The sequence below is a fragment of the Pteropus alecto genome, unplaced genomic scaffold (genome assembly GCF_000325575.1).
Source record: "Pteropus alecto unplaced genomic scaffold, ASM32557v1 scaffold118, whole genome shotgun sequence".
Taxonomy (NCBI): domain Eukaryota; kingdom Metazoa; phylum Chordata; class Mammalia; order Chiroptera; family Pteropodidae; genus Pteropus; species Pteropus alecto.
The window spans coordinates 501881-518704 of record NW_006440654.1 but is presented as its reverse complement, the minus strand read 5'-3'; the positions used below and the strand labels follow the sequence as shown (position 1 = coordinate 518704).

At 55.6% G+C, this 16824-nt stretch overlaps 1 protein-coding gene and 1 pseudogene across 1 annotated transcript in view; both read left to right on the top strand.

Moving 5' to 3' along the window:
* The window catches only part of MOV10L1 (Mov10 RISC complex RNA helicase like 1), a 47528-nt gene that overhangs the window by 23105 nt on the left and 7599 nt on the right, over window positions 1–16824 (top strand). Inside the window, exons 13-21 of the mRNA XM_015594004.1 lie at window positions 1314–1405; window positions 7194–7252; window positions 7694–7791; window positions 12548–12656; window positions 12789–12952; window positions 13558–13704; window positions 14025–14146; window positions 15269–15368; window positions 16058–16222. Of these exons, the coding sequence (XP_015449490.1) occupies window positions 1314–1405; window positions 7194–7252; window positions 7694–7791; window positions 12548–12656; window positions 12789–12952; window positions 13558–13704; window positions 14025–14146; window positions 15269–15368; window positions 16058–16222 (1056 nt within the window). The remainder of the gene's footprint in view (window positions 1–1313; window positions 1406–7193; window positions 7253–7693; window positions 7792–12547; window positions 12657–12788; window positions 12953–13557; window positions 13705–14024; window positions 14147–15268; window positions 15369–16057; window positions 16223–16824) is intronic.
* Window positions 10665–10782, top strand: LOC112484727 (annotated as a pseudogene).

Sequence of the window (16824 nt, the reverse complement as noted above, 5' to 3'; positions counted from 1 at the left end):
GGGCAGCAGTCCCTCGGCCTGAACCGAGGGAGAGCCCAAATGGCCAGGCCACCTCGCTTCCAGCAGGCAGACCCGCTCTGCCTCCAGAGTCCCTGGGACCAGAACTGGGAGAAGTGGCCAGGACCCCAGGCACCAGGCCGGGACTGACCCTGGTGGCTGGAGGAGAGGTCACTGGGCTGCGGATCTGTGTGAGCCAGGCCGGGGCGGGCGCAGGGACTGTGAGGCCCTCAGGCAGCCCCACAGCTGGCGTGGCCGGAGGGAGCCATCGTCCTGCTGTCACCAAGGTGCTGTCTTCGTGAGAGGTGGCCCCGTGTGCTAGCCCTGGCACCAGGTACTAGGGTCATTCCTACTGGCAAGCCGTGCCCTCTCCAGGGACAGCGCTCGAAGCCATGGGGGCAGGAGGCTCCTGAGGCTGAGCCCAGTGCTGGCCCCTCTGAGAGGGGCTGCCCCGTCTGCCAGGGGCACGTGACTGGGAGCCCCGAGCGGCTCAGTCAGCACGGCTCCGTTCCTGCACAGTCCGGCTCGTTAAACCTGCCCTGTCATTTTTACGTGCTCTCGTGTTCATTTAGCTTTGTCTTCCCGTTATTTTTAATCTACATTGTTCTCCGTGTTTCTGTAAACACGTGGCAGTGTGGGGTGCACTGCTGACAGCCATTCGTGCTGGCCTCGCCCTTGGCGATTGGCTTCCTGCGTCTCGGCCATCTTTGACCACAGTTCCATTACCCATTTCTGTCACCGTCACCTCTGGGGAAGCTGGAGCAAACTCCTGCAGGCTGCCCCCAGGGGACTTGACCACTTCTGCCGAGAGCAGGGCCACCCCTGCCAGGTGACTCCACTGCCCAGGGTCTGCCGATGACTCCATCTGGAGCCGGGCCAGTCGCAGCCCCGGCCCTGGCATCTCACTCCAGTGCCCGCGCACCCTCGGCCCTGACCGGGCCTGAGCGCCTCTGCCTCCACCGCGGGTTCTCCCCACTTCCCCCCTTGTCTCTCTGAATGCCTTTGACCCCGCTTTGACCCAGGCCCCAGTGTTGTGTTCCTGTACTGCTGGGAGGGAGGTGGCCTTTAGAGGCAATGACAGTGTGCACCATGCACCCGGAGCCCAGGTGGACTGCGTCCAGGGAGCGTGCACCTGGGCGGGCACCATGGGACAGCAGAGTGAGTTCATCCTGTTTGATTATTGTTACGTGTGCCTGGAACACACCGGGTTTCAGCTCAGACGTGGAGGGTGCATTTTTGTGCAGTGCCACCAGATACAGACGGAAGATTGTCCTAAGAAATTAAGTCTAAAGTGTGGAAATTAAACTCTTTTTCAGATTCATGAAGAAGATGTAACTCTTAAACTTAATCCAGAATTTGAACAAGCGTATAACTCTGAACCTATGGATGTGGAGTTTACGTATAACAGGTAGTGCTTGCAACGACTCTTCCTGTGGTGCGTCTTCATTCCTGACCCATGGCTGGCTTCCCCTCTGTCAGCCCTCGACACCCAGTGGTGTGGGAAGGGGACACCATGGCCGGAGGGGCCGTGCTGAGATGTTGAGTGGGCCCCACTGCCACTATGTGTGACACACAATTACAGCTCATTATCGGACAGATTGGAAGGTCCAGAGTTGCAGACACTTGCACGTTCGGTCTCTTTAGGACTGTATGTGCACTGAGCCCTGGTTCATGACGCACTGTAGCCATCACCCTCCATCACATCACGAGCACGGTGGCCCTGCCACCTGTTCATAGCTCCCTTTTTGAAAAAAATAGTCTGTGTGTCTGTGTCCATACGCGCGCACACGCACAGAGGAAACCGTGTTCTCTGACGTTTATCGGTGTGAACTTCCACCTGTAGTTTCTAGGATGTTGTGTCTCTGGAACTTGCCCGAGCTGTGTAGTGTCCTGTGGGCCGTGAGCACACCGCTCCGCGCCTGCTCTCCCGGTGGCAGACGCACACAGTCTCGGATTCGGTTGTGTGCTTGGCGCTGCGTTCTTGTGTGCGAAGCCACGTGTGCGTGCGGCTGTGCCTGTCAGGTGGACCGTGGTTGGGCCTGGCGGTTTCACCACTTCCATGTGGTGGCATCGGTCGCGCCCAGCATCAGCATTCATGACAGCCAGTTGCTCCCCATCCTCCCGAAACTAGGCGAGCTCGACATGTAAGTGCACCCGCCGCTGGGCGTGCGACAGCTCCGGGCCCCCAGCGCCCAGTTCCTGCCGGCTCGTGAGGCGCAGGCCCCGTGTCTGTGGCCCATAAAGTTCCTTCGTCTGAGGAATTCTCGCTCTTGCTTCGGTGGCATGAGCCGGTGTCCGTTGCTTGCGTGAGTCCTTTCCCGGGTACCTGTGCAGGACGATCCCACATGCATGCCGTGGGTCCCTGCTCTGGGCTCATCGCTCATCTTCTCTCCTTCAGGGGTCTTTGCAGCGACAGGTGCTGATTTTCGGTCAGACTCACTTTGTTTCCGACATCGGTGCGTTCCACGTTTTGCTGAAGTCTTCGGTATCTGGGCTGAGGCCAACGTGGGGAGCGCTGAGGGAGTGCGGCTTGTGGGGTGGCGCCTTTGGAAGGTCATCGGGCTATGAAAGCAGAGCCGGTGGGACACGAAGTCCTGGGGGAGCACGTGTCCGCTGTGACGGAGCAGTAGGTGTGAAGCCACTGACACGGCTGGGCGGCTGGGAAGGGAGGGGTGATGCCGAGTGAAGGCGCCGGAGCGAGTTCTGGCCCCGGCCTCTGGCAGGTGCACAGCCTAGGCGGGGCAGTCATCGGAGCTGAAGTGTAGCTGGAAGTTCCTGTGACTTGCGCCCTAGGGGATGAGCAAGGCCTGTCAGAGAGGAAGAGGCAGAGGCCGTGCAGGAGGGACCTGTCGGCAGACAGCGGCCGGGCCTTGAGCCCAGGAGGGAAGGGGCACAGGGAGAAAGCAAGGGGTTGGTGGGCGTGGGCGCCACTCTCAAGGGACACTGGTGGGCCCCGGGACCAGAGTGGCGGGAGCCGGGAAGCTGAGATAGAGGGCAGGGTGCCGTGCCCATGAGTCGCAGACAGCGCGTCCTGAGCAGGACGGGCTCCAGGTGGGGTGTCCACAAGAATGAGGCTGGGCAGCGGGCCGAGTGCTGCCCACGGAGGTCTGCGAACTGTCTGCCTTCAGTGGCCCTGGCGGTGCCGTAGTTGGGCCCCATGGTGGGCGGACACTTAGCTGCACGAGAAATGCTGAACTCGTCTCCAAAGCGGGGGCTCCCAAGACCGCGGCTCCTGGCCCCGCACACGCTCGCAGCCCCGGCACGCGGGGTGTCTCTGCTGGCCCCTGGCACTCGGCACCCGTTTCTGGGCTCCATTGCCATTCCTGCGTTTTCTTAGTTTATGTACAGACTGTGTTCTCACTGCAAGTTCTGTGTCAAGTCTGTTTTCTGGAAATATTTCCTCAGATTCCGGCTTGTGTTTTCGTTGTTTTTAATAATGCCATTTGAAGAATAGAAGTTCCTAATTTTAATGAACTTCATTGTATCGGTTTTTTTCTTTTACAACTCATGCTTTTGGTGACGTATTTAAGAAATCTGCCTAACTCAAGATCACGAAGACTCTGTCCTGTTTTCTTCTAGAAATTTTGCAACTTTATGTTTTACATTTAGAGCTATAATCTATTTCAGGTTGATTTTTACAAATGACTCAGGTTTGGGTAGAAATTAATTTGGGGTGTGGCTGTCCATTGTCCTGGCACCTTTTGTTAAAAAGGCTATCCTTTCTCCAATGCATCACCCCCAAACCTTTCTGAAAACCAGTGGACCTGCGTGTGGGTCTGCTTCTGAACCCCCATTCTCCACGACTGAACCACTTGTCTGGGAAGCACGGCACAGCCCTGCCGCTACGTCTGAGACCAGGTCGGTACAGCTCCCCATCGCCCCCTTGCAGAGCTGTGGGCTGCCCTGGGCCTCAGCTGGGTATGTGCACCCTAAATCGGCCTGTCCGGCCGACATATGCCTACAGAGGCTCGACTGGGCCTGCGTCGAGTTCTTAGGTCCATTTAAGGAGAACCGACACCTCAGCACTGCGTGTCCCAGCCCAGTCCTCCAGCGGCACCTGCTCAGGTGTCCCATCACCCCTTTAGCAGTGCTTCGTGCCTTCCGCTACACAGGCTTTGCATGTTCTTTCGTCAGATTTGTCCCTGACTCTTTAAAAAATTTTTGATGCTGTTAGAAACAGTAATTTCAGCTTAAATTACCAGTCGCTTGTAGATAGTATTTATGTTGCCTTTGTGTCCTGCGAGCTTGCTAAACTCACTCGTTATTTCCAGTAGCTTTTACGCGTGGCGTAGGGTCTCCTGCGTGTCCAGCTGTGTGTTTCCTTGCCCTGCTGCGCTGGCAGAGCTGGGAGGATGGTGTCGAGCAGACGCGGTGGGGCGCGGCGTCCCGCCCTCGGCCCGCGTGCGGCCCCTTGGTCCGGCTGAGGAGACGGCTCCCGCTCGCTGCGGGTTTCAGTCCGCAGTAGATACAGGCAGGGTTTTGTCCGCGCTTTTCGTATGTTGAGATGGTCGTGGGGTTTCTCTTCTTCACTCTGTCAGGATAGTCACGTCGATGGGAGTAAACCCGCTTTGCCCTGGTCTAGCCACTTTTCATACACTGTTAGATCTGAGCTGCTCACGTTTTATTAACTTTACATCTGTGTGTGTGAGGTGTATTGGTGTGTAACTTCTTGAAATGCCTTTCTCTGATGTGGGTATCAGGTAATGCCGGCCTCAGAGTGGGACCGCCTCTTCCGTCTGGTGGGGCAGTCACACAGCGGGTGTTACTTCTGCCTGAAGCATTGGCGGAGCCCTCAGGCCGGGACGGGCTCTGCGACCAGGTTCAGCTCTGTGACAGGTGAGGAGCTGCACTGGTCATCGGTTTCCTGCAGGGTGAGCTTTGGCGGGCTGTGTTTCAAGGGATTTATGCATTTCACCCAAGTTGTCTGATCTACTTGCATGAAGTTGTTCATATTGTTCTTTTAATACTTGATGTCACCCCTCTCATTCCTGATGTCGGTCATTTGTGTCTTCTCTCTTCCCGCCGTCAGTCTGTCTTACTGACCTAATCAGAGAATCGGCCTTGGCCGAGTCGATGTGTCGAGTGTTTCTGTTTCACGGACCATTGTCTTCTTTCTCGCGCTCATTTGGGCTCCGTTCGCTCTGCTTTGCCCAGTTTCTGATGGTGGACACGCAGGCCATTGCTTTGAGGCCTTTCTGCTTTTGTAACTTAGGGTTTGGTGCTGACGACTGTTACCCTACAAAGGGACACATCCTATGTCCCTTAGGCAGTCTCCTCTTGCTGGACCCTGAGGAGCCCAGCTGTTTGCTGTTAGACGGTGAGGCAGCGACATTTTCTCACGTCTTGGTGCAGCGGTGCCACAGCTGTCATCGGGAGAGCCGGCATCTGTGCGGGGTGGAGCTTCCTCCAGCTGCAGTTGGTACTTAAAGCAGTTTCCCTACTCGCTTCCTCCTGTCCCTTGTCCCCCTTTGCAGTTTTGCTTTGTGGCAACGTCCATCCCCACCCTGTCTGTTATTTTTTCTCATCTCTGTGTCTTTCTCTTATTTCGAATTTTAATGCAGGCACCTCTAGTATTTTACCATTTAGTATCTTGCTGTCCTTATACGTAATCACGGTTAGGGATTATCCGTCAATTTCTGCTTTAAGCTCTTATGCTCGTTGTCTTTTTGGCATTTCTTGAGATAGTTATCTTTTTTTTTTTTCAGCCGATTCATAAGATGAAGCATTTCAACTGAATAGCTTTATATCAAACCTTCCTTGTGAGCCCAGAATGAAAACCATGATTTTTTTTTTTTTTTTGATGAATTCTTCCTAAGAATTTTATTTGTGTTTTCATGCTGTTGGAGCCAAGGGGCTGACCTGCAGGTCAATGAGGTCATCTTGTTTGCTTGGCACATTTTTGTCACATTTGGTAACTGAGAAATCGGGTCCCCTGCACGGAGGAGTGAGAGGCCCACGGGAGGAGTGGGGGGAGGGGCGGGACAAGCGTTAGGTCCCTTTCCAGCTCTTCCTCTCCAGTGGATCCACTGAAAGTCTTTTTTCTTTCTTAGAGTCAGTTTTGCTAAGTCCTAGGAGGGTTCTTCTCTGCTTCTTCCTCATCTTGGAGTTTGCTGTGTCCCAGGCCACTTCCTGTTGAGGGGACAGAGTGGGACTGCCAGGAGCCTTGTGCCGGGGACCCTGGGGGGTGCGAGGCTCCCTGGGGGTGGTCCGTGCCCGCGCGTTCTTCCGGCTTCACATTCCCCTCTTGGGATTCCGTGCCCTGCCACCAGGTCCCGACGGTGTCCTTTGCTTTCAGAGCCCACACCCTGCATCCTGTCATCCAGGTGAGAAACAGTCAGCTGGTCCTTCAGGTGCCCGAATCGGAACATTCCAGAAGCGTGGGTGTAGCAGGCTCTGGGGGCCGTGGGTCAGCTCCGGCACCTTCGCTGGTTTGGGGCCACATGCTCTCCACGGGACAGACATCCTCCTCCATCTGGGCTTTGGAGCGTTGGTCTTTTTGTTCCACTGAAGACAGAGTTTTAGTTTCCGTGTTTTATTCTTTTTGTAGCGTTAAAAGACAAGACAACAGGCCCACAATGGCGTGGCTGTGCCGAGCCCGTGCAGCCCTCCCAGGTGGGCTTGCCCAATGGGCAGGAATAGCAAGGTCACCTGCCTGACAGGCCCCTGCACTCACGCCCCCTGAAGGACGTGACCTTGCCACAACCATTTTCCTTTTTAGCCCAGTCCCCTGTCCCCTCCCCCTCCGACTGTAAAGTCTCATTCTGTGCGTCCCCTGGGAGCTGCCGGCCACCTGCATGTGGGAGCAGCCCAGTGCCAGTCAGGCAAACTTGAACTTTTGTAAAGGCCTCGATTTCTTCTAACAATAGTTTTCAGTGACTGTCCTGGGAACGGTTCCTCATCAGGGTCACTTCCCTGTCGCTCTATGTGCGCGGTTCCTGTTTCTTACTGCTAGTTCGCTCTAAACATTAAAGCAGGGACATTCCAAGGGGAAAGCGTTCCACACGGCGTCAGGACTCCCTGTGAAGACCCTGCCCTGCGGGGCGTGCGCGCTGCCTCCCATCCAGCTTCTGAAGAAGCATCAGGGGAGGTCACAGTGGCGCCTGACTCCGGGTGCGCGCTCAGGGTCTGCGGCCCCCACCAGCCTCAACTCCTCTAAACTCGAGGCGAGACATCTTACACCGTTTTCTCTCTGGCAGGACCACAAGCAGACGGTGCCACTTTGCACTTGAGCAAGTCATCCACTTAGGTGTGAAAGGTATAGTTTTGTGGAACGATAGTGCGACACTTCTCGGAGCATTTTTATGAGCTTCATGTAAATTTTTGTGTAAAACACAGTTTCCTCAATCACATATTGGATGTAAAACTGTGATATCAGTGTTTTTTTGCTATTGGGAAGTTTCCACGTTTTCTTGCTATTTCAACTACGTAAAAATAGCACCCATAATTATTGGAAATAAAGCCATTGCACTGTGCTTTCTCTTCATAATAGAACTCATTTTTGTGCTTACAAGAAGACTGATAAATGGCTTTCATTTCAAAGAACACGCATCAGCCGTCGCGGAGAGGCAGTCTCCAGGGGCCAGAAGCGGGGGGGCGGGGGCAGAGACCTGAACAGCTGCCAACGTGCAGGAGCCTCCGTTTGTCCTTCTAAAGCTTTTCAGTACCGTCTCCCTTGTTCATCTTCTTGTTTTACAAGTGTTGTTCCCCGAAGAAGTCATCTTACAGACTCCCCAAGTGACGCGCAGCTGGAACTGTGCACAGGATGCCAAAACCGACGGACCGCCCGCCTCCAAGGTACGGCCCGGTGCCTCCGGCGTTTCTGCACGGGTCCCGGGCGCGCGGTCGGATGGATGGGGGTGGGAGAGGGGTGTCGTTCACAGGCGACCTAAAACCACGGTGGAATGAAACCGAAGTAGTCACAGGGAGGCTGTGGGCTCTGTGTGGTGCTGTGTACGTTCAGACAGACAGGCGCACTTGCGTGATTACACGTGCTCAGAAAGTGCCTGCGAGAGCACACGCCCAGCAGAGGCGGGCATCGTGACCCCTGTGCACGTTGCAGGCCTGCGGCTTGCCCTTGCACGGCCGTCTCAGGCAGTAGTGACACAGCGCCTGTGGCGTGTGGTGTCCTGTGCCCTCCGTGTAGCTCCATGAGTAAGCTAGATGTGGCGTTGTTTCCCGTGTGTTTCCAGTGAGAGGAAAATCCTCCCTCCACGGGGGAGCTTATAACCTGTAATTCTGTGCCGCTGGAATTTGCTTTTTTTGAGTATGTTCTAAATTTATAATAAATGCAGATTTTTAAATTGTCTAATATTTAGAAATCCTCTTACTACTTTATAGTCCCTCTTCAAAACTGCAAAAATAATGGTTTTAGAATGCCCACACGATCACAGATTTTTTTAAAGGAAACAGCAGGTTTCCCTTCAGACACCTGCTGTGTGCTTCGTGACCGATCTGCTTTGTTCTGAAAATGCAAAGGAGTCGTCACTGGACAGATGTGGTATCACGTGCAAAACGCCCGTCGCCTCCCACTGCCTGCTGCTAGGTGTGAGGAGGGGGTATTGCTGGTTAGGTGGGTCCCGCTCTGGATTGGCTGGATCGTAGTATTTTTAAATGCAGATCATTATCTTTTTATACATATTAACTCCACGTATTAACGAGGATGGAATTACAGGGTCTGGATTTCCATTCCCACCTTAAACAACTGAAAAACAATACGTGCAGCGACAGTCTCAGACCTCGAGCCTCAGGCAGCAGAGAACAGTGATTCCTGAAAGAGGGAATGAGAGTGAGGCCACCGCTGTGCCAGCTGACAGCCTCAGGGAGCAGGAAGGACAGAGCGCCCACTTTGAGTTTTCAGTGAGGACTCGTCAGTGCATGCTTCTAAGGTTGAGACCCGAGTCTGAGAAAGAACCCCTGGGTGTCCCCACAGCCCCGCAGGTGGAGTCTCCATGGACCGTTGCCCGAGGTGTGGGGAGCAAATGTCCCTAGACTGACAGAGTGGCGGCAAGCCTCAAAGGGTCAGCTCTCTGCACGTGACGCAGCCACACCTCAAGACAAGGTTGAGCGTAGTTCCCAAAGTGTCAAAATATCCACCAGCCCGCCAAGGTGTAAAAGTCACACTGTCTGGTATCTAATCTAAAAATAAAATAAACTGAGAAACAACCCATAATAAAAATTTGCAATCAGTTGAAACCAACTCAAAAAAATAACTATGGCAGAATTAGCAGATATGGACATTAAACCAGTTGTCGTAACTGCATCCCACGTGCTCAGAAAGGGAGAAGGACACGGGCACGTTCGGGGGGGACACAAAATATACAAAAGACACAGTCATCTTTTAGAGATGAAAAATTCAATGTCTGAGGTGAAAAAATAGGTCAGATGGCATTAACAGCAGTCTAGACACTAAAGTAGGAAACAGTGAGCTTAAAAACAGCAATTGAAACTACAAAACAACAGAATAAAATCTTGAAAAAAATGAAAACTCACACTGCTCTAGAAAATGAAGTCTAATTTTTAAAAACTCATCTTTGAGCTGTGGGAAAGCTGAACAGCCTCGCACACCTGTGATTGGAGTCCTGCAGGGGAGAGCAGGGGTAAATTAGAAAAACCATGACTGGAAATTTTTCTACTTTGATGAAAACTATAAGTCTACATATCCAGGAAGCTCAGCAGACCCTATGCACAAGAAACAGGACCAAAACCACCAAGGCACATGATAATTAAATTCCTAAAACTCACTAAAGAGCAAATCTTAAAAACAGAAAAAGTCTCATTAGATACAGAGGAACCAAAATAAGGACACAGCAGACTTCACAGCGAGCAGAAGGCGGGGGGTGACATCTTCGAGCCAAAAGGAGAAAACCTGGAGTTTGGTGCCCAGTAAACACTTTTTTCCAAGAGTGAGGATGACGCAGCGTTTCAGACATAGGGAAGTGGGGAATGAGAGGGTCTCACACCAGCCGGCCCCCACGAGGAACGATGTCCTTTAGGCATAAGGAAATGGCCCCAGATAGACGTGACCTGCACAAGGACTTAACAGGACTGGAAACGGTAAATATGTGCGTAAACTTTTTTTTAATCTCTTTAAAAGATCATGGACTTTTCAAAAGAAGGAAGCTTTGTAACGTGCAGCAACATGGATGCACCTTGAGGGCGTTATGCTGAGTGAAACAAGCCAGTCACAGAAGACAAGTGCCACGTTGTCCCTCCCGGACGCGACACCAACATAGCCACAGCCCCAGAGTCGGAGCAGAGTGCTGGGGGCCGGTGCTGGGGGTGCAGAGCCACCAGTGCATGGGCATCAGGCCTCAGTCATGCAAGAGGAGTAACCGCCAAGGACCTCTGGGAGCACTGTCCCCGCAGCTGGCACTGCCGCACTGGGCCCTCAGAGAGGTGTGAGCGTGTGCGTCTGATGACATGTGTTCTTACGGTAACATTTTCAAGTTTTGGGAAAAGGTAACTGACTTTTTAAAGTTGAAATAACTATATCGTGGAGTTTGTAACAGGCTCTAAAACATGCGATGACAGAAAGGTGATAGGTTTCAGTCCAGCAGCATCCGTGATCACACTAGATGTCCATGCTCAAAATGTTGCCGTTAAGAGGTAGAGATTGTCAAATGGGATGAAAAAGAAAGCTGTGAGAAACACTTTTAAATATAAACACAGTCTATGGTCACGCCCCCCGAACACGCCTGATCCCGTCTGATCTCGGAAGCCAAGCAGGGTCAGGCCTGGTGAGTACTCGGATGGGAGACCACCTAGGAAGATGAGGTGCTGTAGGCGTAAAAAATAAAAAAATAAGGGACTGTAAGCTGACAAGGTCCTTGTAATCTGTGAGGTCAACCAAGGGTTGCCTAAGAAATAAATAAATACAAACACATACAGCCGTGTGCCACATGACGTTTCAGTTAACATGGACCATACATACGATGGCCCATGAGATGATAACGGAACTGGATGAATCCTGTCACCTGGTGACAGCTACCACAGTGTCATTGTGCAGTACGTTACGCACGTGACGGAAATGCTGGTGCAAGATACCCACTGCCCTGCGCCAGCATAAAGGCGGACGTGCGGTTGTGTACAACGTGCGGTTGTGTACAGCGTGTGGTGTGTGGTAATAAACGTATCACTGCTTACGTGTTTGCTCCTCACCATTATTGCTAAGTGTACTGTCTGCTTACAGAAAAGCACTTGCCGTGAAACTGCCACGCTACGCCGTCAGCAGCCCCGTGCATCTCACACCCCATCCCTCGACGGCTTCATTTCCGTTTGCGCTTCATTTAATCTCGTGTTTTATAAATTGAGTGTAGCCTGAGTGTGCACTGTTTGTGAGGCTGCAGTCACGCACAGCGCGTGCCAGGCCTTCGCGGCCGCTCGCCCACTCACCCAGAGCAGCTTCCAGTCCTGCAGGCTCCGTCCACAGCAAGCTCCCCGTACAGGTGGGCTGGTAGAATTGAATTTTTAATACGTTCAATAGCATCCATGTGTTTTATGTTTTAAACATTGGAGATAAGTCTGACAAAAGACATGCAACTGTAGGAACGCTTGGCAGCCGCCGCACTCGGCCCTGGAGAACGAGGCGTGCTTGAGGCTCGAGGCTCGGAGAGCTGGCTCTGTACAGCCCCGACAGGGAGTGGCCTGCTGTCACCCACAGGGTCCAGACAGCAGACCGTGTGGGTCTCGTGATGGGCCGCTCCCCAGCAACAGAGCCGCCCTCACACCAATACTGCGTGGCCCAAAGGGGCCCGGCCCATGGCAGTGGGTGCTGGGCCTGGCGCACGGCCACGTCCCAGCTGCGGAGTGAGCACGTGGGGAAACTTGTCAGATCTTACACTAAGTGTGCACCTCACCGTGTGCCGGTCCTGCTCTGCAAAGTCACGCAGTAGTGGGAAGGAACATTGCTGTGACCTGGACTGAAATTCAGCGATATGTGTAAATTTTTAACAAGAAAACTCAGTGCAACAATTTTACTCCTGGAATTTATCCTTGAGAGTGATCACGTGACTGCACCACGTGATCACTCTCAAGGGTAAATTCCAGGAGTAAAGTCCGCAATGGGAAGGTTGGGAAACAGCCCCGTGGGTCCAGGACACAGCCAGCTGTGGACACCCATGCTGCAGTCCTTGGGCAGGGCCTCGAACGCGGCTGACGAAGCAACACAGGCACCTTGTGTGAGCTGGGAGGCGTGTGCGGCTCTGCTCAGGGCACACTTCTCACCCAGAGGGTGCTGGACTTGCCTCCGCCTACACCCGCGCCCGTGGAGGCAGGAAGAGAGGACGCTGTGGGCTCAGATGAAATGTGATCCTTTGTTCCCGTGTTGTCACAAAACTTATTTTTAAAGGTAACTTTTAAAAAAAAAACCTTTTTAGCAGCTTTTTATCAGATACTCTGTATTTTCATTGTGATTTCGAGAGGACACAGCCTGTGACACATGCGAAGAGCTGTTCAATAAAAAAGCCAATATTACGTTGGACAATTATGTTTACTCTAAACAGCCTGTGTAAGCTCAAAGCTTTTTTAAGCCCTTTTTAATGATTATTTCTAGAATAGGAGAGCTGTAAAGGATCAAGCTAAGGCCGCCACCAAGGAGAAGCGGGCTGCCACCCAGGACATGCCGGGGATGGGGGCCTTTGCTGCTGGGACGAGTGCCCTGGGTGCGTATGCCGGGGGCTGCACGGGGCCGCCGCCGGAGGCCACTTGAGAAGCTGGCTCTCCTGCCCACCCAGCCCTGGGGCACCGGTGCCCCGTGACTGCACCCCTCTGCCTAACCCGTTCCTTCTCCTCAGACACAGGAGCGAGGGAGAAGGAATTCTTCAACCTGGTGCTCAACGAAAACCAGAAGCTGGCCGTCAGGAGGATCCTGAGCGGTGACTGCCGCCCGCTTCCGTATATCCTTTTTGGACCCCCAGGAACTGGGAAGACGGTGACGATCATAGAGGCGGTCTTGCAGGTGACGAGGGGCCACCCGGCTGACAGGCAGCTGAGCTCTGCGGCGTGTCCGTGTCAGAAGCTCTGCGTCAGTGTAAACTGGAACTGGAAAGTTAGAAGGAGCTTGGAAACTAGATTCTCTCACGCTTAGCTGAGCCTACTTTCTGTCGTCCGTGACATGTAGGACTTTAAAGGCCTGGCTCATGGGTTTAGAAAGGCGTCTCTTCGTTTTTAGACCAGTAAGCGTTCAGTCACGTCATAGAATTCCCCTGCGGCAAAGGGGTCCCCGTGTAGTGGCTCCGGTGGCCACGCTGCAGGCTGCAGTACGTGGGGACACTGCGTGTTTGGGATTTTTGTGTCAGCTGCGAGTTAGCAGGGAGCGTGTGCCGGCACCCGGTGGGGGCGGGAGGCAGTTGGGTGTTGGGGAGCGCAGAGCCCCCCCAGCCGCTGCCACGCTGTGCGGGCACGTGTGCTTGGTGGACAGAGCTGTCCCTGCGCTACCAGGGGCCCGAGTCTCAGGCGTGTGGGGCCCACACAGCGAGCTGGTGCGGGCAGGCGCCAGACTTCCCACTCTGAGTCGGCGCACACAGCTGACATGTCCCTTTGTCCCTTGTGCCCTGGTCACAGGTGTACCACGCCTTGCCAGACAGTCGCATTTTGGTGTGTGCGCCCTCCAACAGCGCCGCCGACCTCGTGTGCTTGCGGCTGCACGAGAGCCAGGTGCTGCGGCCGGCGGCCATGGTCCGGGTGAATGCCACCTGCAGGTTCGAGGAGGTGAGCATCGCAGCCCTGGAAACGGCTGTCCCCGGTGCCTAGGTGGTGGGGCCAATGAGAGCATCCCCAGCGGCTTCGCCCCGTGCTGGGCTCCCCTCCCCTGTACCCCAAGTGCGAGGTCTCTCTCGGACGCTGTCCCGTGGGTTTGGCTACCAGCACCTTGAGGGAAATCGCAAGTCCCCGCTTTGCTTGTGGAGCGATGCCGTGCTCACGGCTCTGCAGTCCACATGGGACGGCCCCTGAGAATGCCCTTCAGCTTCGCGATGACGTGCAGTCAAAGGCATGCTGAACACCTGAGAGATACACTGCCTGCCCCCCAGACAGTCCTCGACGCCGTCAAGCCGTACTGCAAAGACGGGGAGGACATCTGGAGGGCCTCGCGCTTCAGGATAATCGTCACCACCTGCAGCAGCGCCGGGCTCTTCTACCAGATAGGAGTGAGGTCAGCGCCACGCGGGGCGGGGACACGCGGCGGGCTATGTCCTCGGAGCTTCTGTGGACGGGGGGCCGATGGCACCGGCTCGAGCCAGTCGGGAACGTGAGGGCTGTGCAGAGACACACGGGAGAGGGTCCCCAGGGGTGGACGATGAGGCAGGAAGGAGGTCATCTGGGGGAGGGGTGGGAGGGGCCGGGGACAGTGGCAGGAGCAGGTTGGGCCCACCCTGTGGCAGGTGGGATGCTGGGGCTGCAGGGAGCTGAGAAGGGGTGAACACGGAGCATTGCTGTGTCTGACAGGAGTAACTCCAAACAGCTGATACAAAATTGAAAGCTTTAGTGCTCACAGTCTGAGAAAGATACATAATGTTAAATTTTTCAGCAGAAATTGGGATGTGAAGTAGAGAACAAGTGTGCCAGTCCCCGTGTCTTACCCGGGGTAGGGAGTCAGTGGGTGTCATCAGCCGAGCAAGAGCCTGGAAAGAGAGAGGTCGGGCCCACAGGAGCAGGGACCCCGCGGGTCTCTGACACAGGGACTTCCGTCTCAGGCGAGAGCTCCAGGGCTTGTCCTACAGCTCCTGCCCTGTGGCTTTGGAGCAGCGTCCCTGCTCCCAGTCTGCTCTGGCATTACCAGGAGGCGGGGGACAGTGCTGACATGGCAAGGGCTGCCCGTGCCCCGAGGTGCTCTGCATGGTCCCCTGGGCTCCCGTTGAGTGGAAGGTCAGGCTGGTCCCCGGCCAAACGCGTGAGGCCTGAGGCAGAAACGGGGAGGCGAGGCAGTAGCCCTCGTGTTGGGAGCGTCACCCGTGCCGGGCTCCACCTTGACCAGCTCACCCCATTCCACCCAATACGCTGAGGAAGCCCAGGCACAGAGGTGACATGATCTGTGCAAGGTCCCACAGCCGCTCAGCAGCATCGCACTTCTGGGCTCACTGTCAGACCCCAGCCCCTAGCCTGGGTCCCCGCGTCTTTCCAGACGAGAGCACATGTTGGGTGCATAGTCCAGCTGCCGCTAGGGATTCATTTGGGCTCCTGACAGGCCTGCGTGGGTGCCCCCTCCCCAGGCTGGCCCGCCGAGCCTCGGGGCGGACACTGGCAGGCTGACCACTTAAAACGCCTTTGGCTCTAGAGTCGGTCACTTCACACACGTGTTTGTGGACGAAGCGGGACAAGCCAGCGAGCCAGAATGCCTCATCCCTCTGGGGCTGGTTTCGGACCTCAACGGCCAGGTGAGGCCTGTCCCTCACCCTGCCAGTCTCATCCTGGTTTCCTGCGGCTCTGGGGGACGGGTCACGGGCTCCAGCGGGAGACCAGGAGGAGAGGGACGCTTCTGTTCCACGCTCACGCGTGACAGCTGTGAGAGCTGCTGGGCGTGCAGAGGCATGGGGTGAGGTCCAGGGTCGCCCTGGCTTGCCGCCCAGGACCTGGCCACCCCGTCCCCCGGCCTGGGGCAGGTGGTGAACTCCCTCCCCCTCTTCCTCAAGGAGAGATGTTTTGGATCCCACCTTCTGTCACCTCCATGGCCAAGCACGGAGGCCACACAGCGACAGAGCAGGGCAGGCTGGTCCAGCGGGGATGTAGCCCGGGCAACTGCCCAGACACATGGCCGGGTCCAGGCCTGGGGCACCACCCAGGCAAAAGGGCCAAGGGCTCAGCAGACACTCCAGGGGATGGGGCAGAGTCTAGGGAGCCCGCGAAGGGAGATGGGAGAAGCCGGGGGCCACCCGTAAGGGAGCTCGTGTCTGCACCCTGCTTGTGTTTTCTCCATTTCTGCTGTCCTTGTCAAAGCCACTGTCACCGTGCACGGCAGTTCCCACCACGCGCCCACCTCCCAGCCATCGGCCTGCTCTCCGCGAGCCCCAGCCAGCCAGTTCCCACCCCTGACTCGCGGCCGTGGCTGAGTCTGTGTGTGTCACAGATAGTCCTAGCTGGAGACCCCATGCAGCTCGGGCCAGTCATCAAGTCCAGACTGGCCATGGCCTACGGGCTGAACGTGTCTATGCTGGAAAGACTGATGTCCCGGCCAGCGTACCTGAGGGACGAGGATGCCTTCGGTGCTTGTGGCGCCTACAACCCCTTGCTGGTGAGCTCAGACCCCACCTGAGGTGCCTGCAGCGGCAGGTTCAAGCACAGGGTTCCCGTGGGGTGGCTCAGTGCAGACCAGGTTCCCAGCCAACCCAGCCGCTTGGAGGACAGCCTGGGAATCTGCACTTTGGGGCCCTGGCACGCTGGATCAGGAAGCTGCGGTGTGCGGGGTTTCTGGTTCAGGTGCGCTGGGTGGCACTGTCCTCTGAAGCCGTGCAGGGCAGACACAGCTGGACTTCACCACTGAACAGAAAGTGAGTGGGGTGACCAGGCAAATCACCCCAGAGAATAGATAGTGTGTATGGGAGGAGGGGGGCCTCCCGGGGCCACCGCAGAGGCGCTGGCATCAGAGGAGCTGCAATGAGGGGTCAGCAGGAGGCCGGGAGGAGCCAGAGCCAGCTGTGGCCTGGCGCCTCCTGCCCGTGGGAGAGGCCCGTGCCTCCAGCAGGTGTCCACGGGCTGGGCAGGACGGGGCCTGAATGCCCCCCTCTCCCCTGGTGCGTACGGGCAGACGTAGGCCCGTGGTGCCGAATGGAGGCGGGGTTCACGTAGCATCTCATGGGCAGGACGTATAAAGACCGAGTTAGAGCGTCACCGTGG